Consider the following 25,882-nt stretch of genomic DNA (forward strand, 5'->3'; position numbering starts at 1 on the left):
AGGATGTGAGCACACTTGCCTCTTACCCGCTTGTCTTCCTTTCACCTCTCCTCTGCTTCACTCCTTTCAGTTTCTTGAATGCAAACTCTTCTCACCCAGGGCCTTTGCATATGTTATCTTCTCCATCCAGAATGTTCTATATGCTCTTATAATAGAAGACTCTTTCTCACACTGTAGAATTAACCTCAGATGGTTTCTTCTGAAGAAGACCTTCCAGGGCCACATTATCTAAAAACAGCCACTACTATGATATTCCATTTCACAACTTCCTTTTCTCACAGTATGTAATTCTTTTGTCTGTTTCTTAGCTTATCGTCAGCAGTCCTCATGAGACTGTAACCTTCATGAGTGGAGGGTCGATGAATGTTGTGTCTGTCATCGTTTCTCTAGTGTTTGGCATCCAACAAATACGTTTTTGTATGTTCATTTCTCTGCCTAAGAGTTGGTTAATCATTTATGCCAAAACATGCATCTCTAGAGTCTGCATTGGGCTCTCTCCTGCAACCTTTGTGGAGTGAATTTCTGAGTTGTAGCTATGGAATTAGTCTAGCCAGGACTGGTAGTAAAGACATGGGCCAAACACTCCTCATTACTAACAAAAGAAACTCATAAATACAAAGGCAACAGGCAGAAAAAGGAAATTTTCTAGCTGGCTCCCATGTCTAAATAATTTGGTCATTGTTCTTTCTTTAGCTTCCATTTGATTTGTATTTAGAAGTAATTATGATGCTTTATTACAAAGGAAATTGAGTGAAGCATTATGAACTTAAAGTATATATTGGTAGAATAGTAATACAAACTACAATAATATGCATAGCCTTTATAATTAATTAAAGACCTTGAGAACATGGCTAATTTATTTAACTTAAACATAAACAAGCAAAATACAACATAACTTGATAAAAGATATAGTGAATTTTTATTCCATTTGTTTCATTACAGAGCAGATGTGTAATATAACATAATGACTTGTAAATACACCATATGGCTGGATACATTGTTTATCCTGTTAAGTGAGATAAAATTCATTCATCTACATTAAGAAATGAATAATTAATAATGCCCTCTTCAATGAACATTTGGGATCCTGTGGAATTAGAAAAATTTTATTCATCAGAGATGGAAATTCACTTAGATTATAAAATAAGAGTTAATGCAATTATAGCCTAGATGTGTAATGATAAATGTGATGATGTATAGATGTCATTCGGAGGAAAAAATGAAGTTTGTTAACTTAGCCAGGTCACAGTACATGTTCAGTTTTACTCTGTTTCAGACAATTTAATAAGGAATCTAGAGTACTTGTTCTTCCAAAATACAGCAAGCAAGCAATCAGCAGTTTTAAGAGTCCCCAAGTACTCATTGACTTAATAGACAATTACAGCACATTGTGTTTTTAAAAAAAGTTAGCTATTCTACAAGTCCCTAATTACAGATTTACATGATAGACTTATCAAGGAAAAATAATACATTTCAAAATGTTCTTACAGCCTTAATGATATTAGCTGTTTTAAACAGTCCTTGTTGAAGTGCTTATCCTGTGTGCTCTGCCTTCTGGAGGTGTGAAGGCAGAATTCATTTGCTTTGTTCTTAGTCTTTGAGATCCTAGGGCAGCTCAGAACAATTTTACAGATTATTTTCCTGTCATAGTTAGATGCTGTTTGCTGTTGTTGAGTTGAGATGTAATGTAACAAGGTGTGCATTAGTCCTCCCTTTAGAGACATTGATAGATTATATCTAAACAAGGTAAAGCTCTGTGCAAAGTTACAGACATTTAAACAAATAGGCACTAACTTCTAAAAGTCATGGACTGACTCGGTAGTTTGACAGTAAACTGAAACAGATTCTTTTTTTTGAAATATATATTTTTATTGATTTCAGAGAGAGGAAGGAGAGAGAGAGAAACATCAATGATGAGAGTCATTGATCGGCTACAGCCCGCAACCTGGGCATGTGCCCTGACCGGGAATCGAACCCCCATGGCCTGGATCCTAGGTTGACGCTCAACCGCTGAGCCATGCCCGGGTGGGCGTGGAACAGATTCTGAGTCCTGACTGACCCGATTTGTGGACAGCTGCATATGGATGTCCAGTAGAGATCCTGGGTTGAGCAGGTCTTCCAGGTTTTCCCTCAGTTTTAACCTTATTCAGAAAACTGTCACACCTTCAAGCAAGGGGAGAGGGTGAGATGCAATTAGTACACTCCTGCCCCTATGTTCCCTGCAGAGCCTGATTCATGGGAACCTTGAGCGATCAACCGAGGGCCTGAAAATAGTACTTGAGGAAGGGCTTTAGCATCTCAGAGGGCAGTGTTGCTGTTGTTATTGAACAGAGATTTATTAAGTACTGTGCTTTGAACTTGGAATGTCCTGTGGGGCTTTATGCACTGGTGACCATGACGCTGAAGCTTGGAGGGAGAGGTGGCCCTGTGAACAGGCACCCTGAAGGGCCTTGGTGGAGATCAGGCCAGCATCAAAAGACAGCCCCAGCTGCTACAGGCACCAGGATTCAGTGTGAGGAGAATGAAATTCCTCCTCCCAAGATGCTCTCTCCTAGTTACATGTAAACTAAACTGTGAGCCAATAATCCCTAAAGTTTTTTCTACTCTTAAAATTCTACGTGGACTGCTCCCAGTTTTTCCTGAATAAATTAAGAATGTTGTTTTCCTGATTTTTTTTTCAGTTTAAAAACTGGGCAACAAAACAGATTGGCAATTTATGAAATCCTGTGCTATTTAGTAATATAAAAAGAGCCTAGTTTTGTGTATAATTGATGGTATAAATTCCTTACTTTAAAATGCTAGTGTGACATGTTTGAATGAGATATCTCAAATTGAATCTATATTTCTTCCTTTCTCCTTTAATGTCATTATAGCCTTATATCAGTTAACACCATTCACACATCCCTCACTTGTCTCTAGTCCTTACATGGTTTATGCAACCAGATCTAAGATGTTTCGTCCAGATACCTCAAGTTGAATCATCCCATTTTCCAGCTAACCCTTGGTCTCCCTGATACTGTACCCATATCACACATGAGATCCTCTTTTTCTGGGATCCTTGTGTAATTATCCAATTACCTACCAAATTAATCTTTCTCTACTTAAGTCTCAACATGTGGTAAATGCATTTGATCATATTTCCTAAGAAAATCTTTGCCAGCTGCTCTGCTGTCTTTAGCAGAGCCCAATATACTATGTTTCACTTTTTATCATCACTGCTCAGAAACTCTACCAGATCTGTGGAAGGGACTTCTAGAAAACTGCCCATTGCTTTTGCACTCTTTTCTTATCATATTGATTCTGTGTGGTGGAGTTAGTATCACTTTTATTTTCACTGGTCCTTCAAGACTCTAGCACATTTCTAAGTGTTTTCCTGTGTTAGGCAGATGGTTAATTTACCTTCTTCTACTAATATTGCCATTGTTATAGTTTAATGTTTTTTTGGTATCATCAAGTAAGTGTAACATTCACATTTTTAGTAACCTTTTAAAAATCCTTTTGCATTTCCATTTCAGAAAATTATTGTTGTATTTTATCTGTATATCATGAAACCTGACCGTCTGAAACCTAGTACAAGCAAACATGGTGTTTAGTTACACTATTTCTTCTTCTTTTTGAGAAACTCATTATTATATCACAATGGGTATTTATTGTCCCTAATTTTACTAGGAGATGGAGAATAGGTGTGATTAACCTATAATTTTAGTTTGAAAGATATGCTTATTATTAGCAATCTCCAACATTCAAGGGTAATTATTTCATTAAATCTTCTTAGCAAACTACAACATAAATTTCCTGGGTGTGGAGTGGAAAAGAAAACAGGATACTAATCTAAAAGTTTCCAATTCAAAAAAAGATAATTAAGGCTTAATTATTTGAAATGAGAACATGTGCATATTTGAATAGTTTATTTTTTTATTTGTAGATTTAGTACTGTTGCATTCCTTGCTCCATTCTTAGTCTCAGCGGATGATCTTACTGCCTATTTTGCTGAGAAAATAAAAGCTCTCAGGGAGAAATTAGTCACCCCCACCCCGATCTACGAGCACACGCTCCTCTGTGGGCATGTGCTTTGTCTCCCCTGCCACTGGGACTGGCAAGAGTCTGCTCTGGCAGCAGTCAGCCTCACTGGCCACCAGCCTGTCCCTTTGTGGCCAACCAAGAACCTTTCCCTGTAAGTACACCCTCATTCTGCATTATCAAATTTTCCTTCATCATGCAAACAAAACAATCATAAAAATGTCTGCTTTGCCACAAACCGACTTTTGTACCACCTTTTATATAAAAACACTTCATAATAGTTTAAGCTGTCATTTTTCCCGTTTTGTTTGCCAGCCCCCCTTTCCTCAGTCAGGCCTGTTGGTGTCTGTCCAGTGAGAACACTCCTGTTGCCGCCCCAGCCCTGCGCCCGCCGCACCCACAGCCCCTGACTCCGTCCCCTCACGTGCGTCCTCGTGAAGGATGCGTTTCTCCTGGCTCTCCTCGCACTCCCCTCGCTGCTCCTTGTTGGCCCCTTTTCTCACGCTTTTTAGCCTCTACATGTTGTGTTTCCCAGAGCGCAGTCCGCAGGCCTCTTCTCTCCCATCCACACTAACTCACTATGGGACCCCGTCTAGTCCATGGCTTTAAACACCGGGTGGCATCGCCAGTTCCACCCACAATGCAGAGCCTGCCTCAAGGCCTGTCCCAGTTTCCAGTAGAAGTAAGCGCTTCTCAAAGAGCGGGGCCCCAGTGCTTCTCACTGGCTCAGTCCTCTAGGCTTCCTAGTGTCCCCGCTCCCTAACCTGGAATACACGGGGCACCATTCTCTCTGGCCCATGCGATCTCATCTCCCGCACGCTTTCCACTGCCCACGGGCCGCAGCACGCCGGCCTTCCTGCTGTCGTCACTGGCTGCCCCCTGCCTCCCCTTAAGGAAGAGTTCTGTTCCAGTGGCAGGACCTCTTCCCTGACCACCGTGCCTTGCATGGCACCCCCTCCTACCCAGCACTTCTCTTCCTTGCCCACTTTCTGTAGCTTCCTCCCCCAGCACTGTCGGACGTCACAGTCCGTTTCTCACTCGTTTATTCTGTCTTTGGCACCAGAGGGAAGCTCCACGGGGACGGGTCTTCCTGTTGGCTGTGCCGCCATATCCCTGGCACCTGGGCTACTGTCTGGCATGTAACAGGGACTTAACATCTCTTTAAATGAATGAATAACCCTCAGCGGTTATTTTTATTTAAATAATAGTCATAATAAAAGTACTTTACCTTGTCTGTTATCAGTGACGTTTAGATCTCTTCCACTCGTCTGTTGCGTCCTCACGTGGCTAGCATGACCCAGTGCTGGTGTCATTTCTCTGTCGCCCTCCCTGATGAGGGAGGCTGGCCGCAGGCCTTGCCAGCGGAGGGGAAATGGGTGGCGGGGAGGACAGGGCGCTGCTGCTTGACCCTCATTCCCGATGCCGCCAGCACCAGCCGGAGCTCACGCAGGACGTCTCAATTTGTCCAGTCAGTGTCGGTATTGTCATTCTGCTCTGGGTCAGCTTTATACCAAATGAAATCACAATTCTAAGAGGAAACTGCTTCCTACTCAGAAGGAGGGAGATGGGCTCAGCTTCCAGCACATTCTGGGTGGGATAATAGGCCTTTCTGTTCACATCACTCATGGTTGCCGGTTTGGGCCATTTTGAAATAAATGATATTTCACTTTCTCATTTCCCACAGAGGAACGCAATGGCAATCTCTTTATTTCTTGATTTGCCCTTGATATCTTACAGCGTCTTTACAGTTGCATATGGGTATTAGACAATAGGTCTAATACCCATATGCAATTCTAGTTTTTGTTTCAGAACAATAACTTGATTTCACAAAAGATGAAACAGTAAAATTGCTGTTTTAGCCTAGGAGTTTTTAAGCTCCAAGTCACACAAAAATCTGTTCGTAATGGTTTAATCAAAAAGAGGGTTATTTTTTCTCCATGAGAGACACCGAGGTCCTCCCTGGCATGTCTTGGGTCCAGGCTCAGTCTTCCTTTACCTTCCTTTATTCTCTGCCTCCTTCAACACATCTGCTTTTGTCCATGTGCTGGTCACCTCATGAGCTCTCACAGCTGTGTTCTGCAAAGTTCAAAGAAGGAAGAAATGGGCAAAGCAGCACCAGCATCCTCTATACCCTTTTGATAGGGAAGAGAAGCATTTAAAGACATCTTCACATTGCCTTTCCCTGAGGTCGTCTTGTCTAGGACAGCGTCAAATGACCATATGGGGATGAGAGAGGCTGGGAAAGCCCACACTTTTAGTAAGGCACATTGCTGCCCTAAAGCAAGTCAGGGTTCAGTTGGCAAGAAAAGGGAATGGACGCTGGGTGGGCAACTACAGTGCCTGTCCTGGCTGCTGTGGCAGCTGTGTAGTTCCGTGTGAAGGGCGATCCATGAGGACACGTTACTACAGTGTCATGTTGTGAAGCATTGCTCATGACTCAGGTAATTTCCAGTTTGCAACCATATTTTCCATTTCTTTGTTGTCCTGGCAGTAAGAACTCTGCACTTAGAGTAACTAATTGCCCGAGTAAAATTTTTATAGAAGACTTGGAATAAATTAGAAGTTATTCATGCTGCTTGATATAGAGAGTAGCCCGTAATATTTAGAAGTAGAAAACCAGATTTATCTTAGTCACGTTAAGCTCTGAAATGAGAATCAAATAATGATTATTTCAGAGCGTCCTGGTCAAGATATACCAAAATAATGCCTACAGGTGTTAATTGTTGCTTTATGATTCCTTACTCATTCTTAAAACATCCTTATTCCATATCTCTTATGTGCCAGTCTCTGTTATAGCAAGAGCTGGGGTGCAATGGTAAATAAATTAGGCAAGGTCAGCACCCTCACTGTAGTGAGGGAGACAGGGGATAAACAGATAAACTAGGAAAATAGTTTCCAATGAAGTGGTAAAAAGAAGGCAGGAAAGGTAACGTGGTCAGGGATGGCCTCTCTGAACAAGTGATTTCAAGCTGAGAACATTTTTTCTAGAGACCTAATGCCCCTAAATATCCAAGTTACAAGTAGGATATTCTTGGTGAAAATGCAGTTATTTTCTGGGGACCTATGATAGAAATTAGTTTTATTATGGGTTCCCTTTATCCTAGAGGCAATAAAATGAAGGACTGTAGAATTTACAGGGTTCTTTTCCCCCATAGATAGCTCTCTGTCTTATTCATTGTTGAGTTAACCCATTAGATATCATACATAATTTACCAAGGAAATTGTTACATCTCATGCATTTTTATTCCGTGTTTTTCTTGACTCTTTTATGTTCCCTTGCTGCAATTCTTAATATAATACTTCTCCCAGTAGTTGAGGTCATACTGTTCTTACAGATGTAACAGAGAGAATTATGACAGCCATCAGGCTCTGGATAAATATTTAAAAGATCACTTTAAACCTTAATCTAATCAAGTACATTAAAGTAGTCCTGAAAAAAATGCTAAGTGGCATTCATTGAGAATTTACTGGAATATTGTCCACACAGAGTGACATCTGGGCTAGCTGATGGAAGGCATTTGCTTTCTGGTTTATGGGTTTAATATTCCAGGCCTTTGTGATGGTGTCCTTGGTAGTGTATTGTGAGGTGCGGTTTGGAGAAAAGTCTTTTATATCCCATGTTTCTTTCCTTATAGGTCCTTTTATCTACTAACAAAAATACTTCTTAATTAGGGACTTGTTTACAATTTTTAAACATCAGTTCCTTCGATTTATTTAAAAATTATTTGTTTTTTAAAGCAGTTTCCAAAAGCTACCTTTGAATTGGGCGGTTCTTATTTCTTTCTATCTGTCCCTCAAGGTATTTTGTGAAGGTGTGAGAGCATACATGTGTAAGACATATTTTCTTAGTTTTTGTTAATTAAAAGTATAAATATTTATTCTAGTATCACCACACATTGGGACCCAGCTTCAGTCAGCATTTTGGTACAACATAATCACACTGTAATGCAAATTTCTGGTTTTTATGTAAGACTCTTTTCTTGACCAAGAGCATCGTGAGGGAAGGACTGTGGAATACTCATCTGTTTATTCAATAAGCATTACTGAGCTCCAACTATGTGTCAAACTAAGTACTGATGACACAAGAATGAAATACACACAGGCTTGCAGCTCAGTCTAATAAGAGAGGGAAACAAACAAATAACCATTCCATTTACGGTTTGGTAAATGTTATTTAAAATGGGAACCTAACGTATTCTTGGAAGGTAGCCTGAGGACGTGAACTATAAGCTGTGACTGAAAGATAAGTAGGAGTTATCCAGGCTTAGAAATAGGAAGCTCGTCCCAGCATGCGCATGCCCTACAATGCAGGAGAACCTGGTAGGCTCAAGGAACAGGAAGAGACCAGTCTCGATGCAGAATACTGGATTTGGAGGAAAATCAAGTGAGATATATTTGAAGGGTATATAGGAGTCAGATCAGGTAGGCCAGGCTGAGGACTTTGGACTTAATCCAAAAAAAAGAGAGCAAGGTGCTAAGATGGAAAGGATTAGATTTGTGTTTTGAAAATGTCACTCTGGTTGCAAGAAGGAGAATAGGTTGGGATGAATAAAGAATGGCTACAGAAATTCTCCGAGGAGATGATGATGACTTGGGTTATGCCACTCACAGTAGTGATGAAGAAAAATTGGCAGGTTAAAAAAGTATTTAAAAGATTGAGACTTGATGGGAAGTTGAGCCAGAGTGAAATGAGAGGGAGAAGATACTAGGATTACTTCCAGGTTTCTGGAATGGAGTGTGGTGTGGTTTATTAGGATGAGTAGTGCTAGTGGAAAAGAAGGTTGGGGGACAAGATGATGACTTCAGTTTTGAACATGTTGAGTTTGAAATGCCTCTGAGAGATCCCAGTGGAGATGCATGGGAGTTGAATGTATGGAGTTGGGAGTATTGGTCTGAAGCATAAAGAATGCCCAGGCTATAGCCTGTGAGCATCTGTAGCATACAGTTGGTAAATGAAGAGTTGAAATGGATAGTAGCCCAAGAACAAAACGTAGGGCTCTCTGACATTTTAAGGTTATCTAGAGGAGGAAAAGCTGGCAAAAGAGATAATAAGAATGGCCAAAAGCAGCAGGGAAACGGTCAGAGTGTGATGTCACCAAAACTGGTGGACAATAACAATTCAGAAGGAGACAGTGATGAATAGTACCAAGACATCAAGTGTGATGCATACTTGGCAGTGCACGTTGGGCCTAATGCATCAAGGTCAGGATCTACCTTAGAAGATGGACTGATGTGGGCTGAGAAGCGAGATGTGAGATGTGAGGAAATAGAGATAACTTCTTTGGGAAGTTTGGCTATGAAGGGAAAAGAGTAAACAGCAGCAAAGGGAAGTTTGGGTTCCAAGTAGAGTTTTAAGCTTTTGTTTTCTGGTTTTTGTTTTTGTTTCTTTTTATAATGGGGGAAACTGGTGTAGGTTAAATGTTGGTAGAAAGGATTCAAAGGTCCAGGAGCGATGAGAATATCCAGTTGCTTAAAGATCCTGGAGAAAGGTGGCTAAGACCCAGACATACGGGGTTTGCATGGGAAGGGAATTCTCCCTGCTATTTGTGATGAGAAGAAAGGAGGGAGATGATGGTGCACAGGGCCGTGAGCTGCTGGTTTCTCAGTGAAGTAGCAGACAAGCTCAGCTACTGAGCCAAACGGTGGAGGTTGGCGGAAGGTTGGGGGAGTGTAGAGTTGCTCCAGTCAAATGAAAAGAGTAAGTAGTTTTAGTAACAATCTGCACTGTTGTGTAACTTTTTCCTAGGAGAACTTAGTTTCACAAAACACAGAGTAGCAGGATAGTACATTTGATCCATGATTGGCTTTTTTTTTTTTTTTTGTCCACAGCCACTTGTGATAAAAGGTCAGAGAGAAAAGGGAATTTAAGTTATTTGCAATAGAGGGTCAAATACTGATTGATAGACTCAATCTAAGATGAGGGAAGGGAGTTATAATAAGATGACTGATGGTGGGGAAAGAAGGGGAACCAGTGGCCTGGAAATTCCAGTGATGTTGGAAACATCACCAGGAGTTAGGTGGGATACCTGAGCAAGCAGTCTGGAAAGATAGAATTTTGTAGTCAGATGGGCTGTTTGCTTAGTGATTTTAGAAGCAGTGTCATTTTGGTGATGACACATGACTGTGTGAGTATTAAGGGTGCCCTGGGTATTGCTGGAGCCGGGAAGGAGTGGAACAAGGTGAGCGAGGGTTGCAGTCTTCTCTGAGCGATGTGAGTCACAGGCAGAGGGGTGCTAGCAATGAGAGGGCCAGTGGTGAGGGAGGCCCATGACATCAGCCTCAGAAGAACAGGAGTATTAAGGAATATGAAAGAAATATGGTCTAGAAGAGATGCTGGGAGGAAGGGGGGCATTGACTTTCCTGCCAATTCTGAGACACATGGGGTGTGAGAAAGTGAACATTTTCTCCTGGAGAAAGCTGCAAAATGCACTCTCTTCAGCTAACAGCCATGTACAGTTAGAGCAAAAAAATGCAGAAAATACTGAAATGAGGACAGGAAATGGGGAGCTTGCGCAGGAAATGGAGTTATGAGAGCTGGGCAGAGAGAAGGAAAGTGTGGATTGTCAGGGAAATAAGGCCCAGGTGGAATGACAGTATGGGGTAGAACACCCTAGGAGCTGATGTCTGTGTTGGGGGAGGGGAAAGTGAGGGAGAGCAGACTGAGGAAAAGCACAAAACAGAGCAAGGGGGTTTAAATCCTGGTGATCTTCAGAGATGATTGCTTATTGTGCTTGACAGAATTTATCTCTGGCCTGAAGTGGTTATATATTGTATAGTGTGGTGTGATATGTGTGGTGTGTGTGTGGTGTGTGTGGTGTGGTGTGGTATGCGGCGCGTGTGGTACGGTGTGATATGTGTGGTGTGTGTGTGGTGTGTGTGTGGTGTGTGTGGTGTGGTGTGTGGTGTGGTGTGTGGTGTGTGTGGTGTGTGTGGTGTGTGTGTGGTGTGTGTGTGGTGTGTGGTGTGTGTGGTATAGTGTGATATGTGTGGTTGTGGTGTGTGGTGTGTGTGGTGTGTGTGGTGTGTGTGTGGTGTGTGTGTGGTGTGCGTGTGGTGCGTGTGGTATAGTGTGATATGTGTGGTTGTGGTGTGGTGTGGTGTGTGTGTGGTGTGGTGTGTGGTGTGTGTGTGTGGTGTGTGGTGTGTGTGTGTGGTGTGTGTGGTGTGGTGTGTGGTGTGTGTGGTGTGTGTGTGTGGTGTGTGTGTGTGGTGTGTGTGGTGTGTGTGTGTGGTGTGTGTGTGTGGTGTGTGTGGTGTGGTGTGTGTGGTGTGTGTGGTGTGGTGTGTGGTGTGTGTGTGGTGTGTGGTGTGTGTGGTGTGGTGTGTGGTGTGGACCAGAGCACTCTCTCTTCAGCTAGCTTTGAGAGCTGATTGAGGAAGCTCGGTAGGGCCGGGCTCGCCGTGCTTGGCACGCCCAGTTGCTGGCCCAGTTTCTGCCCAGCCTTCTGTCTAGCCTTGCTGTAGTTGAGTGAGAGTATAGCACAGAACCACAAATCAGACTTCACCCCCTCACATTCTTACCTCAAGGCTGTGTTCTTATTGCCACTATTATTCTCTGAAAGAGATAAGTGAATGTTCTCATATCTGTTTTTTTAATTTCTTCATTGTCGATTTATTTTGCTCCATTTCTGGTATTAGTTGCTATTAGTGTTATCTATTACAGCAGTGATATTTTCTGCTAAATCGTTTTATAAAACATCACAAGTACCCAATAAGCGTTTTTTGGTGATAATTTGTTTTTAATTTGTGAAGTCTCAGTAAATATCATTTACATATTTTAGTCTTTCCAGTTCTTGACTAAGGGTGTTTTCATGGTATGTTCTTTTACTTCTTGAAGGAGCAAATGATGTGAAAATCCTCCCTGGTCAAGCTGTCTGTCCTACGCCAGGCTGCCGAGGGATAGGCCATATCCGGGGTCCACGGTATTCAGGACATCACAGGTAAATTTTTCTTCTTTAAATTATTTCAGGGATAAATGAAAACATTATGCAGATTGGCAGCTACAGGCAGCATCCTAAATGACTCACTTGGAGCCAGACGCCTCCCTATCACACTGTCTTCTCTGTGCCTAAGGCCTTCCTCGACATTTCCTACTGACGGCTCACCTCTGCCTGCCTAGAGCTCTGGACTCCCGAGGCCTTGCCCGGACCCAGGCCACTCCCAGCGCCGCCGCTCGCTGCCCTTCTTGCGCCCACCCTCCATAGGATGCACTTGCCTCTAGGCCCCACCCCAGCCCTCGGTTTCCTCCACGCGGCTGCTGAGTCCTGCTTTCTTTAGGGAAATCCCAGAACCTCTTGTTTCTTCCTCTCATGTTTTCAACTTGCCCCTATTTCTTTTTCTCTATTTTTTATTCATTTGGAGATGAGATAATTCTTTGATAGAATAGAAAGTAATAAATGTGAAGTTATGTTTCAGAATATATCTGTGCTTTAAATAATTGCTGGTGGTATGGGAAAGATAGTGCTTATAATGAAAAGTAAGTGCAAATAAACGTGTATAAGCTCTTGCTGCTTTTTCTGTCCCCATCAGTTGGTAAAAGGATGAATAGATGAATCATTTATATTGGTGATCCAGTTACAGAATATATAAATTAAAACTGAATAGGGCAGATATCCCCAACAAACAAATATTTTGTCTAACACACAAATATTTTTTAAAAGAATAGTAGAGAACTATAAAGAAAAAAGAATAAATTATTTAATATGGGAAGGAAGAAAACATGTGTTTGAATAAAAGAGACCCAGATAGAAGTCCTTGTCTTATCAGGTGGCTGCAGTCCTGGAAGCCTGCGCTTGAAGCAGCTCTAAACGAACCAAAGCAGGTGTCAGTGTAAGAAGTAATGGCAAACACGCCCGAGCAGCACACACGAATGTCCTTATGTGAGTGTCATCCTGACACTCAAAGAAGAAGAGTAATGTAGTGTAGTGTCCATAAAAATGAATAAACTGAAGACACGCGGCACCTTGGCTACTCGTGCAAATGTGTAGGAGCCAAGGAGGGGAGGGGAGGGGAGGGGAGACGCCCGAGTGTTTCCTGAGAGGAGGAAGAAAGGGGACACGCAGAGGCTGGGAAGGGAGGGGCCTCTATGGTAGGTGAGGCCCCTGTTGGACTGATAGAGCTGCTCTCCGGACCACGAGGGGTATGTGGCTACAAATAACATTCCTCAGGCATTTTGTGCGTGCGTGAGTGTGTGTGCGCGTGTGTGTGTGTGTGTGTGTGCGTCTTTGTTTTATTTTGGTTTTAAATCTAGAACTGCGAAGTCCAATATGGTAGTCACTAGTCACGTGTCCATTTAAATTAAACAATAATTAAAATTAAATAAAATTAAATCAGTAGTTCCTCACTCAGCCCACTTCAGGTGCTCAGTGGCCACATGTGGCTAGGGGCTGCCATACTGGCCGACAGCAGAGGCCCCCTGAGACAGCCCTCAGGGCTTACTCTGCCTGCCTTCTCACGGTGCATTCTGAGTGCACGTTTTTCCAGACCAAACGACCGGCACCTTAGTGCCTCTGCAAAACTCGAGTCCTCTTCCTCGAAGTTGGCCAGACCTTAACATTGCAGTTGGCCTGTCCACTCGCCCTCTCTGGGGTTACTCTCCCGCAGCCCTGGGCCGAAATAGCACCCATCACCCTGGACAGCTCCTCCAAGTGGCCCCAGTGTCTCCCTCCCTCACGGCCTCTCCTTCCCCTTCGTCACAGCTCGCTTGTCCCCACCGTTCTCATGTGTAGCTCATTCTCCCTTCCCTGCCTGGATTCTGAAAACAGTGTGAACAAAGTCACACTTTGTTCCACTTTGTTCCTGCAGCTTCCCTGAACTTTTCTCACCCAGTGTTAGGTAGAACTGTTCGTACTTGTAGTATCTAATTGTGAATAATATTGAGAATATCTGACATGATTTTTTTTCAACCAAGTGCCTTTACTGGTTAACCTCAGAACTTCTGAAGAAACTAGAACGTGAAAATAAAGCAGAGCTTAAAGAAAGGCATTCTGTGACGCTTAGAAAGAAAATGAAATACCAAACATGGCAGTGATAAGAATGGAACATTTTCAGGGAACTAGAAGGCAGGAGGCATTATATCTCCAGAGCTCACAATTCACAGGGCAGCTCGGGGTGACACCTCTGTCATTGGGTCGTGGCTCCTGTCCTGTCCTAGGTTTCTTTGTGACAGAGCAGGGCTCTTGTAAGAGTCCTGTGAAACGCCTTTTGGCTGCATACATTAACCTCCTTCCTGGGGGCATGACATTTATCCCTGGCGGCCTTCCCATTTTCTGGGTAGTCAGCCGAGCCTGAGGCCACAGAGAGTTGACATCACAGAAGGTTAAACAGAGAGTCCACCATTTCCCAGATGCCTTTGCTGCTGGGGCCATTTTGCTTCTCTAAGTGGGTTCCCCTATACACCTTCTTCTTGATATACATAGAAAAGGTTTTGTGTAATGACTTTTTTGTTTAGTTTGGCTCTGTAAATTTTATGAATTTATAGTGGCTGATTGGAATACTGTGTACAAAGGATTCTCAAAGGCATGGTTTTCACTTTATATTCACAGTACTTCTTAATTTATTATACCTTCAGTTAAAACTTTTTAGCATGCCAAGAGAGTTCCTTAATGACATGTGTTCACATTTATCTGATTTCTTCGTCACTTGGCCTGTCATTTTCTTTGACATTATGTTACCACACAGTGAAATTGAACTGGGTAGAAATTTAAAAATAAACTGGCAGATGTATTTTTACTTTAATAAGTAAAGGGAAAAAGAGTATCTGACTTTAGATAACATTTTTAATTCTCAAAATGACATGATTAATTATCCAATTTAGTAAAAGCTTTGATGAAATAACAAAAGATCAGCCATGGGTCTTTAAATCACTTCTACCCATTACTATAAAATTCTTGAATGTTAATGTATATGTTTGATTTTACTGAACTAGGCAATAATTATGTGAGAATTCTCTCTTTTCTTTCCCTACTTTTAAAGAAGATTGCATATGGAATGCTTAGTTTTGTAGCAACTGACGTGTTCATTTCCAAAGGTAGTGTTCTGTGACGCATTTGAAGGATTTTCCTAAGTACAAAATTCCAAATCACAAGAATTGCCAAGACTGGAGATGCTGTACCTTATTATGATAAAAGCAGATGTGGCTTTGGTTTATTTTTGTGTGAGAACAGTTTATAGCAGTTAACTGGAGGCCAAAATGATATCTCATAATTTTAAATCACCTGAAAAACCAAAATCAAAGTAAAATGTTAGCAAAGAAAACTTATTATCTTAAAAAGTAGAAATATTACCATGCATATTATTTTAAAATTGATACTATTTTATTACAAATTTAGCCCATGGTCAATAATAAAATTTGTGGTAATGTTTGAAGTTCTCAAAAATAAATAAAAACCACTCATACTCCAACTACAAAGTAATATGCTTTAAATCAGTTTCAGTTTCCAGACTTTATAATTATAAGGGCAGTGTTTATTAAAATACATTCCATTTTCAAAATTGATCTATCAGCTATTAAAGTGTGTATACATTTTTGAGGACACCCTATATATATATATTCATTTTTCCCCATGAGTAGAATCAGACAGGACATACAGTTTTTTGTTATTTGTTTTCAATAAAATATCAAATAGTTCCTTGTGTTGTAATTTTTCAGATACATTAATGAGATATTATTTGATTGATAAGTTTCATCACCATTATGTCTCTGTGTTATGGATCTTATATTAGTTACAAGTGACTTTTTGTCTTAGTTTTTCTTTGATTGCTGTTTTGTCTCATACTAATAATGCCAAACAAATTTTTTTTGTGTTCCTAAAATCTTTGCTTATTCCATTATTTTTAGCCTTTCCTATCATTTTATTTAGGTATACATTATGTGAAAAGCATTATGTGAAAAGCTCTTTAAGATAAAATCCCATCTAGGAGTCTTTTCCTGTTAATAACAAAGTTTGACCTATTTGCAATTATTGTTGTAATTATTATATAAATTTTATATATTCCAACTTGTCTTATGCCTTAAGTATTTTGCTTTTATTTATATTTTGAGGGTGATGGGCAAGGAAGGGGAGCTTCTTTTCCCCTACCTTCCTTCTTTCCGGAACATTTTGTTTGTTGATAACTTCTAACTAAGAAGGAAGACATGGAACCATTGTGATGGTTATTCTAAAGTTTTTCTGGATGCGTTTCTAAGCCTACATTTACTTAGCTATCAAAGCCATAGAAGAGCATTAATCTTTGCTTTTCTTTTGTGAAACTTGAAATGCTAATTGCTCTTCCACCCATCCAACATACCCACTTGTATTAATTGAATTTGAGGTTAATTGAATTATATATCTTACTATTTTTTCTTTCCAGTTTTTAAGCAATAGAGATCAGCTACTCTTGGAAAGAAACAAAAAGTCGGCAAGTAATTTTGCAATCATTTTTAAAACAGCAATGCACGTTTATTTCTATGTATTTTACTGGTTCTAGTGGTAACTTCAGTCCTTTCTAGCCACAATTTCCTCATTCCTTGATTTAGCATATTTCATTCTTTGTTCTGACACAGTTGTTTCCAAGTTTGTTTTAATTTGTCTATGGTGCCTGCATATTATATTTAAAGTCTTTGCATGTCAGAGAATGCGTCTCACGCATGAGGAATCTGAGAGGAGATAGGTGTTTTAGCCTAGACCTGTTTCTTTCAGACTTTCATCCACATAATTTCATATCCTCTCCTAGTTTTTATTGTGGTGTTGGCAAAGTCTAATGCCAGCCTGATAGTCTTTCAGAGGTAGCCTTCCTTTTATCAAGGTTCCTATAAAATACTTTTATATCTTTACATATATGTGAAATTTAAAGTTCCCCTGCACATATCCAGGTACAGTTTTCTTTTCATTGAATTTACCTTTAATGCTATATTCTCACAGTTTTTAGGCCAGAGTCCTCCACATCAGATCAGTTTTTTCTTCAAGTATTTTTTGAAGTTTTCTTTATATTCTATTCTTCTCTTCAGAATTTCCATTAAATGATTTTGGGTCCTCTGTATGCCCCTCATGCCCTTCATCTTTTCTCTCACCATTTTCAGTTTCCATCCTTTCCCTCTGGGTAGGAGGACTGCTTGAACGTGTGCTCTAATGGCAGGTTGGGTCTACTGTGCCTGCCCTGACAGTCTTCCCCGTGCTGATCTCAGGGCACCTTCTTATGGGCTTTCCTGACTTCTCATTTCTTACCATCTCCATTGCCATTTATACTAAGCAGGTAGCATGAGAGACATTCTAAATAAGAAGGTCTTGGCTGATCCTAACATATAATAAACATCCCTACAATGGCATTTCTCCATTTTTATTTTTTTCAAAATAAAAAGTTTCAAGTGGGCTTAGCCCTTAATGAAAAGGAATTTAAAAATATTCCTTATAATTCCGTGAAGGTGAACAAGGGTAAATTTATATCATGTCTGGCCCTCAGATTTGTTATCTGTAAAACAAAATGATTAGACTGTTACTGGAGAATGAAACTTCCCTGTTACTCGGGCGCGAGGTGGAGGTTCTTGTGATATCTTCAGAAAAAGAATTTTCTAAGATTGGCACTGGAGGATGAGATGTGCTAAAAGGCTTTATTTATGTGTAGTCACATTTCTTGGGTTCCAAAGTCCCCCGCCCCTTAAGCCAGTCCTGGCAAAGATGCAGCTGGGGTTCCAACAGAGCCAAAAGTAAGGCCAGTGTCCAGAGCTTCCCTTCCATGTTGCAGCTGGGTGTGGGTCAGCATTGAGATTAATTTAAGTGCATTAGTCCATTGTGGAGACCCATATAGCCATGAGCCACATGGGCACAGGGGAGCACTTCCCTGTAACAGGAGTCACAGGAGTCACAGGATCCCAGCACCGCCTCTCCCCCCCCCCCGCCCCCCCCCCCCCCCCAGAGCCAAGAGAGCTCACTTTGTCTGGAAGTTTAAATATTCAGATTTCACTGGCATGCAGTGGCCATGCTCATCCTGGCCACTAATGTGTTCCCAGGTGTGATTGACGGGCAAGCACCTCCTGCATCACTTAGACCTTACTGGGCATGTGTCTAAACTGCCTTTATCCAGCCCCTTCCCTGGACGATCAGCGGCGAACAGATTTGGAGACTGTTAAATGCAGCTTTTTGGCAAAGCTGTATAAATAGCCTGTCTGTACTATTTAACCTTCTCTTTCCTCCTTTCCCATTAAATAATAATCCGGTTATTACAACATCAAGACTAGGTGATTTCTCATTTCCTTTTTAGTTACAGTATCTATGATACTGTTTACTGTAAGAGGTACATAGCAACATGACCCTGTCCAAGCATACTGTCTTGGACAGAACTTATTCCAATGGCTCTTAATTTACCCATATGTAGATTACACTGTTTATTAAAATGTAAATATCTTAAGTTCGTGATCTGTATTTCAAATGTAAGGCCCATAACTGCAAAACTGTTGCTAGCAAAAGGAACTGGGTTGGAATAACCCCTTTCCTAAAAATACCTCAGGAATCAAGATTAATAATTCTTCCATTATCTTCTAGACATGGGGAAAAATTATAACTCCATAATTAGCTTGCTTTGATTTCCTGGGGTTACTCAAATTGTTGAAGAATTTATCCTAGCTAATCTGAATGCATGGGAAACTCAATAATATGAATTAAAATGGATTATTTTTTCCAAGAGGTAACATTCCTAAGCCTAGGAAGTTTGTCACTCTGTACAGTTTTTTTCTTATTTATAAGTTAAACTTAAATATGATTTTGGAGACTATTTTAAAAATTTTTTAATAAACATCATTATTAAAAGGTGGTGGCTGAAATCCGAACAGATAGTGTAGCCAGGGCCAGTCTGCCTTTTGTGAATGAGAATAATGTTGATAGTACAATTTACAGTCACATGTCACATAACAATGTTTCATTCAGCAAAGGACCACAGATACGATGATAGTCACATGAGGTTTAAATAGAAAATTCCTATCACCAAGTGACATAATGGTAGTTGTAATATTATAGCACAATGAATTACTTCATGCTAGTATAAACAAACCTACTGTGCTGCCACTTGTATAAAAGTATAGCATATACAATTATGTACAGTACAGAGTACTTGATAATTATACTAAACAACTGTGTTCCTGGTTTATGTATTTACTACATTGTACTTTTATTATTTCAGAGTGTACTTTTCCTCCAAAAAAAAAAGAGGTTTACTGTAAAATAGTATGTTGTGTTATGCCAGCAGCAGCTTCATTCATCTCATGTTTGCTATGTCTTTTCATTGCATCATTCCCTCTTATGCTTAATTATAGCTTGTGTTGTTTTGCAAAGTAAAATACTGTACAGGTTTGTGGCCTAGGAGCAATAGGCTCTACCATATATTTGATTAACCACTTACAGAATATTTTCATATGTATTATCTTAATTAATACACAGAGCAGCCCTACAATGTAAGTTTTAAAATCCTTACGTTATGGACCAAAAAAGAGTGAGTCTTGGACAAACTGTATCTTCTCATGGCACAACTAATAAGTGACTGATTTTAAAGGAAATGTCTTCTAATTTCTTGTCTGCTACTCTTTCTTCTACTGGCAGATACGTACATCAGAAAGGGAAATTGATATTAAACTACATACAAACCTATTGCACCTGGATAAGCAGCTGATGAGGAAGCCATAAAGAAAAGGTTTCTCACTTGTGACAGAGGCAATATAGAATGATCTCCAGGATTCCTTTCAAACTAAAAACTTTTTTGATTCCTAGCTTAGAGAGAGAGAGGAGACAGAGAGAGAGGGAGACTCTTAAAGACAATTGTAGTTGTTACTCATAATTTGTTATAGAAAATAACAAAGAAATAAGCTGCCTAAATGTCTACTTCCACTTTGGTATATAGAGCTATTCAAGGACATCTTATAAAACATGGACTATCAATAAGAAATTAACAAATCATGCTAAGTTTAATAAGTCAGAAAGAGAAAGACAAAACTGTATGATTTCACTTATATGTGGAACCTAAAAACAAACAAAACAGAAACTGATCCATAGATATAGAGAGCAAGCTGATGATTGCCAAAGGGGAGGGAGGTAGAGGAATGGGAAAATTAAAAAAATAAAATAAAAGACTTCCAAATAAGAAATCTGAAATAAAAGCTTTAGTTATGAAAATATTAAGTTAGGTATGATGATTTTAATTATCCCTTGGTCTCATTTATTCTCATTTTGATGATATAATACAGCAGCATATTCCAACTTCCGCTGTTATAATCAGTACCCACATATGTCAGATTTAAAGTCCACTTGCCTCCCTTTATATGGAACCAGATGGAAGAGGTGCATTGCCTATTTATAAGAACTAGCTGTTAGTACTGAATTTTCCAAATTCCTCAGTGATAATGGTACAGTTGAGAATGGTTTACAATTGCATTAAAAATTCCAGAGCAATAATGCAAAGTAAATAATGCGATACCATGTATCTGCAAATGGTCATGCTGATTACTAAAACACACACAGTGGCACTGACTCAGTTATAATAATATATGCTGCAGAAGGTTAAAGTATGAATGGAAAAGCAGTAATTTTGCATGTAATAGATGGATTTTGGTCTTGGAGGCATTTTATAGGATGTTGTAAGCATAAATTATGTAATACCTAAATTAATTTAAAATGATATAGCAATTCCATTCCAAGTTAGGTGCCCAACAGAAGTGTATGCATACGTTCACTAAAAGCCCAACCCTGAACCTGCCCAGAGGCTCCTCAGCAGTGAGCGGGTAAACTGCGTCACGTCCAGACAGCCGATGCTGGCTGTACAGCAAGGGGAGCGGAGGGGCTCTGCGCACAGTGGTGGGTGGCGCTCACGAAGGCAGCATTGGCCAGAACGTTTGAGCCAAACCCAAATAGTAAATACCGAATGATTTTATTAGTGTAAGGTGCAAAAACAGGCTTAAGTTACTACTATATAAAAATTCAGGGCTGTGGTTACCTTTGTGGGAGTGACTGGAAGAGAGGGAATGGAGGGGCTTCTGGGATAATATTCTGTTCCTTGATCTGGTCCTTGTGAAAGAGTGTGTTCAGTTTGTGACAAGTAATCTGTGCATTCTGTGTGTAAGGTCTACTTCAATAAAAAAAAGTTTTCGAAAAATTAAAAGGATATTGAAGTAGCCTTCTTAGCTAACATTACTCACAAGTTTCTACAAGTCGACCCTCTACATTTGGTAGACCCAGCAGCAGTCTGACATGACACCAAGCCAGAAGGAAGACCCCAGTCTCTCTTACCTCTCCATAGACATCTGTTTCCAGGGGAAACAACCGTATCTAGTGCAAAGGCTGCTCGTGACCCCACCCAAGCCCTTGGGCATCTTGACCAGCTTCCAAGGCTTACCCTGAGGATGGCCTGAGAGTCACACAGTTCAGTGAGGTTCCAAATGCTCCTGTGCTGTTTTAAGCCCATTGGTGTTTCACAGTCCACAGTACTCATCTTAGGTTTTAATCTGCCTTGCGTGTCTCTATCATGGATTAAAAATGAGCAAAAAGCCCGGCCAGCATGGCTCAGTGGTTGAGCATCGACCCATGAATCAGGAGGTCACGGTTCCATTCCTGGTCAGAGCACATGCCCAGGTTGCAGGCTCGATCCCCAGTAGGGGGCGTGCAGGAGGCAGCCGATCAATGACTCTCTCTCATCATTGATGTTTCTGTCTCTCTCCCTTTCCCTTCCTCTCTCTGAAATCAATAAAAACATATTTGAAAAACATGAGCAAACAGAACAGGGTAAATGATGAAATTTCCCTGCATTAGGAGTCAGGAACCCTCGCTTTTCAGCCTTGTGTTCTGGGGTACATTTTCCAGCTGTTGGCCTGTGTTTGCTTCCTTTACACTTAATCTTGGGTGGGTAGAGAAATGGCTTTTGCGTCTAAGAGCCACAGGTCTTTCAGAGAGGCTTGTCAGGACAATGAAAGCTGACCTTAAATTCCTTCTAGTAAAATTTGTATTTCCTGATAAACCATGGTTTTATCCTGGAATTAAGCACATACACCTCCCCCACACATGGAAGGGGAATGCAGTCTTCTGTCAAGTGGAATTTGGCCGAGCTTCTGTGCTGTTTAAACTAGGTTGTAAAATAGGTGATACAATCTGAAGACGGATGGAATAGCCTGTACCACTGCTTTGAGTATTTCCTGAGCAGGCAACTGTAGGCACACAAGCCTGTCGCCCTGACTCTTTCTCTCATCCCTGCCACCCACATGTTTGTCTAAGAATTCTTTGCTGGTAATTCAAACATGAAAAAATCTTTTTAAAAAGAACTAAGAACAATGTTTTGTTGAGCAGCAAACTGATGTTATATCCTGAGCATGAGAAGGCTCTGTGGCTGCACACGCCATTTGTGTGCCACCAGCATATGGTCATCATTTCCATGGCTCTGCAATTTCAGCAATTATGGTTCCTTTTGACAGTAGCTCCAAACAGGTCCTAATTTTGTTCACAGATATGAGTGCTAAGAATTTCAGCACAGTGTCCCTAGTTATCATAGTTCTAAAAAAAATCAAGCAAGCAGCTGGTGGCAAAAGAAACCAGTGTTCCCTCTCTCATTTTCTGTGACTTCATACAATGAATAATGTTAATAACTGGGAGAAACTCAGTGATTGGCTGGCTGTAGGCCACTCCAGGGCAGGTACACGTCAAGGTTGTAGGAGGCGCTTTGAAGGGAAAGATGCTGTTCTGGTAACAAAACAAAGTACCGGGTTCATTAGGAAATGCTGGGTATAAATTTAAATGTGTAACTGTACCTTGATGTGAACATTTGTTTGATGTGCCAAATTGAGTCCTACTCTTCTATAATACATGAGAACAAATGGAAGCCCCTAAAAGAACGAGCACTTGGTGTTCATCTGATCAATTACTTCTGGTGTTACTTAACAATATTTAAAAATAAGGCCACGTAAGTGGCCAGTGAGATGTTTATGTGTCTTACGATCTCTTTTGGAAGGAATAGCTAGGAACTTTGAAGAAAAACACTAGAAATTTATGACTTAAAAATAGTTAAAATTTTGTATTTACATCTTCAATTAAAATAATTATTTTGTCTTTAACTAAAATATATCAACTGGAATGGCTTATGTTTGTTTCTTTACTCATGTAGTTTTCACCCTTTCATGAGCAAACATTTATTGATTGCCTCTTATATGCCCAGCATTGTACTATGTATAAGATCTATTTCTGTTTTTAGAAGCTCATAGTCTAGGGAAGGAGGTGAACAATACCTATAATATTAATTAAATGGTATGAGAATGATATGTTTGGGAAGCTATGTATGACTGGTCCTATGAGGGTTCTGGATCCAATCTAAGAGTTTCAAGAAGTTTCTAGAAAAGGCGACATCATCCTTGAGTGCAAAAGGATAAGTGCGATTTAACCAAGCAAAGGGGGAAAGGAGGGATATTTCAGTAAGAGAGAGTAACTAGGACACAGAGCAAGTGCTGTGTGCGTGTGTGCATTAAATGGATGTGATTGCACTTAATTTTAAATACCTGGAGCTTGGAGTTGGGTGGTGATAATGTGGGATGAAGGGTGACAGATGAGGCTGATGAAGTGACCAGAGCCTCTCCCACTGTAGCCCTAAAGCTTCCTGACCTTCTTGGCCTGGGCCCTCATGGCCTCTCAGATTGGTGGTTGTCTTTTTCTCGGATTCCTGTGCTGGTGGCTGACTGATGCTCTTTATAAGTGCCTCTGATGTAGTAAATGTAATGACTAGCTTTTCCCTCTTGTGTCACTAATACAGAGTATTAGACATTCTTCCCAGGAGAATACTCGGCATTCTCCAGCTAGTTCAGGAGGTGGGCATAGGGAACACATCTTCTGTAGCAATGCCATTGTGGTTTCATTGTTACTCCATTGAGAAATTTTTTAATGACACTTAAAAATTAGGTGTCTGCTGCTGTGTGCTAAGATTTTGATATATGATGCTTTCACAACAAATGTTTTATAATAGATATTATCTCAGTTTTATAGATGAGGAAACTGTGGTTGGTTTGGGAGGATTAGCCATCTTACTGGCTACTAGTAAGTGGCAGGGCCAGAGTTTTCATTTAGGTTGTTCGAGATCATCATTGCACTAAGTACCGTCTCCCTCCTCTGATGTTAAGCTGAGGATGCCTGTGGCTGCAGCAGGAATTCTATACCCAGGTGGTATGTCCCCACCGCCTCTTACCCCAGGCCTTCTGGGGCTTCCATTCAGGCCCTGCAGCCCCTGCCCCAGCTTGGGAAGTCTGTGAGCTTCCCTAACAGTAGTGATTTCATATACTTTTTATATTCCTTCCCTTTCTTACTCCACCTCCTCTGCTCTCTTCTTGGAGAAGAGAGCTCCTACTTCACTGAAAGATAATAACCATCTGATTATAATTCTTTCCTTCCCACAGGACAGAGGAGTCCTCTTGCTCACTGCTCGTCTCTGAACCCAACCCCGACCCCTACCCTTGTTACTCATTTTCTATAAATCAAGACAGAGTGCATAGAAAAGGCGTTAGGTCAGCAAAATATAGAAAGATGAGCCTGAGAGAGCATGATTAGGATGGGGGGAGGGGCACAGAAACATTTGGTCTATAGCATTGACTAATTATTCCAGAAACATTGGTTGAAATATTGCTGTGTCCAAGGACTATAAAAGCCACAAGAAGTGATAAAAGGAGTGTATAGTTCCTCAAGGAGCTTTTGTCTAGTAAGGTTGAAAATATATGGACTATATGAATACAGATGATTTAATATAAAATAGAAAATGATCTTAGAACATGCACAGATAAGTACAGAGGGTTTCAGTGGAGGGAGAGATTAATTCGTAGTGGACCAGTTGCAGAAAGCTTCCCAGAAAAAGTGATGTCCACACTGTAAAGAGAGAAGAGTCAGCAGATGTGCTTTGTGGAGAAGGAGGAGAGGGAAAGGAAGTTTCTGGGCAGAGGGAAGGCACGGCTCGTTCCTGCACCTCCTTCAAAGTTACTTCAGTGAGGCCACACCTGCACACATGAGCATCGTCTCTCTCCCCACTACTTTACTTACCATCAGCGGAAATACAAGTGTGTGTGTGCGCGTGCGTGTGTGCGTGCGTGCGTGTGTGCATGTGTGTGTGTGTAGTATTGTTCACTGCAGTATCTCCAGTGCCTCGGCATGGTAGGTGTTCAGTTAATATTTTTGGAAGGAGCGACAGAGAGAAAGGAAGGAATTCACATTCGAATTTGGTTTTAATCTCTAAGCAGGTAGACTGTGGGTCTTGCAGAGGGGATGTGCATGTACTCCAGATGGCGGGATCCCCCATACTTTGCTTAGGTGTACATTGGAACAATTTAAAGCACCTTGTTTCACGCTTTTATCCAGGCTTTAAATATCTAGTTTTTGAAAAAATAATTATGACAATAAACTCAAGTTGTCTTTGAACAACTTAGGAGGACATGAAGAGAAAACTGCCTAGGAGTGGGGCAAGGGAGGCAGTGGTTTAATGCTCTTGAGACAAGCAAATCAGTGAATGTATTTGAGATTTCCTTTTACATTCCTATGGTCTATATTTACCAAGTAAAAAAGTAACAATTGGAGGACTCCCAGGAACCTATGAGAACCACTATTAAATACTTATTTGTAATTATTTCAGCATTTTGGAAGTGAAGTGTTATATATATACAAGTTAATAGTCCTTGCTTTTCATTTGCTCTTTTCCCACACATCCTTCCAATCACATAGTTTTACTTTAAATGCAACAAAGCTTTATCGCTTTTTGTGATTATACAATATAGCTTTCTGAACTCTTTTGGATATGCTTTCTTTTTTTTGAGTCCTTGTTCTGTTCTCTCACGGTTTCTGAAAACAGCAGCAATTCCCATCTCCGTGTATGAATATGTTAGCCTTCA

General features: G+C 40.7%; 1 protein-coding gene across 1 annotated transcript in view; it reads left to right on the top strand.

Annotated features, from left to right (window-relative positions):
- The window catches only part of L3MBTL4 (L3MBTL histone methyl-lysine binding protein 4), a 153,677-nt gene that overhangs the window by 103,041 nt on the left and 24,754 nt on the right, over nt 1–25,882 (top strand). The window contains exon 13 of the mRNA XM_087818958.1: nt 11,858–11,960. Coding sequence (XP_087675084.1) covers nt 11,858–11,960 — 103 coding nt within the window. The remainder of the gene's footprint in view (nt 1–11,857; nt 11,961–25,882) is intronic.

The sequence above is a fragment of the Miniopterus natalensis genome, chromosome 7 (assembly GCF_054644295.1).
Source record: "Miniopterus natalensis isolate mMinNat1 chromosome 7, mMinNat1.hap1, whole genome shotgun sequence".
In the NCBI taxonomy this organism is placed as follows: Eukaryota; Metazoa; Chordata; class Mammalia; order Chiroptera; family Miniopteridae; genus Miniopterus; species Miniopterus natalensis.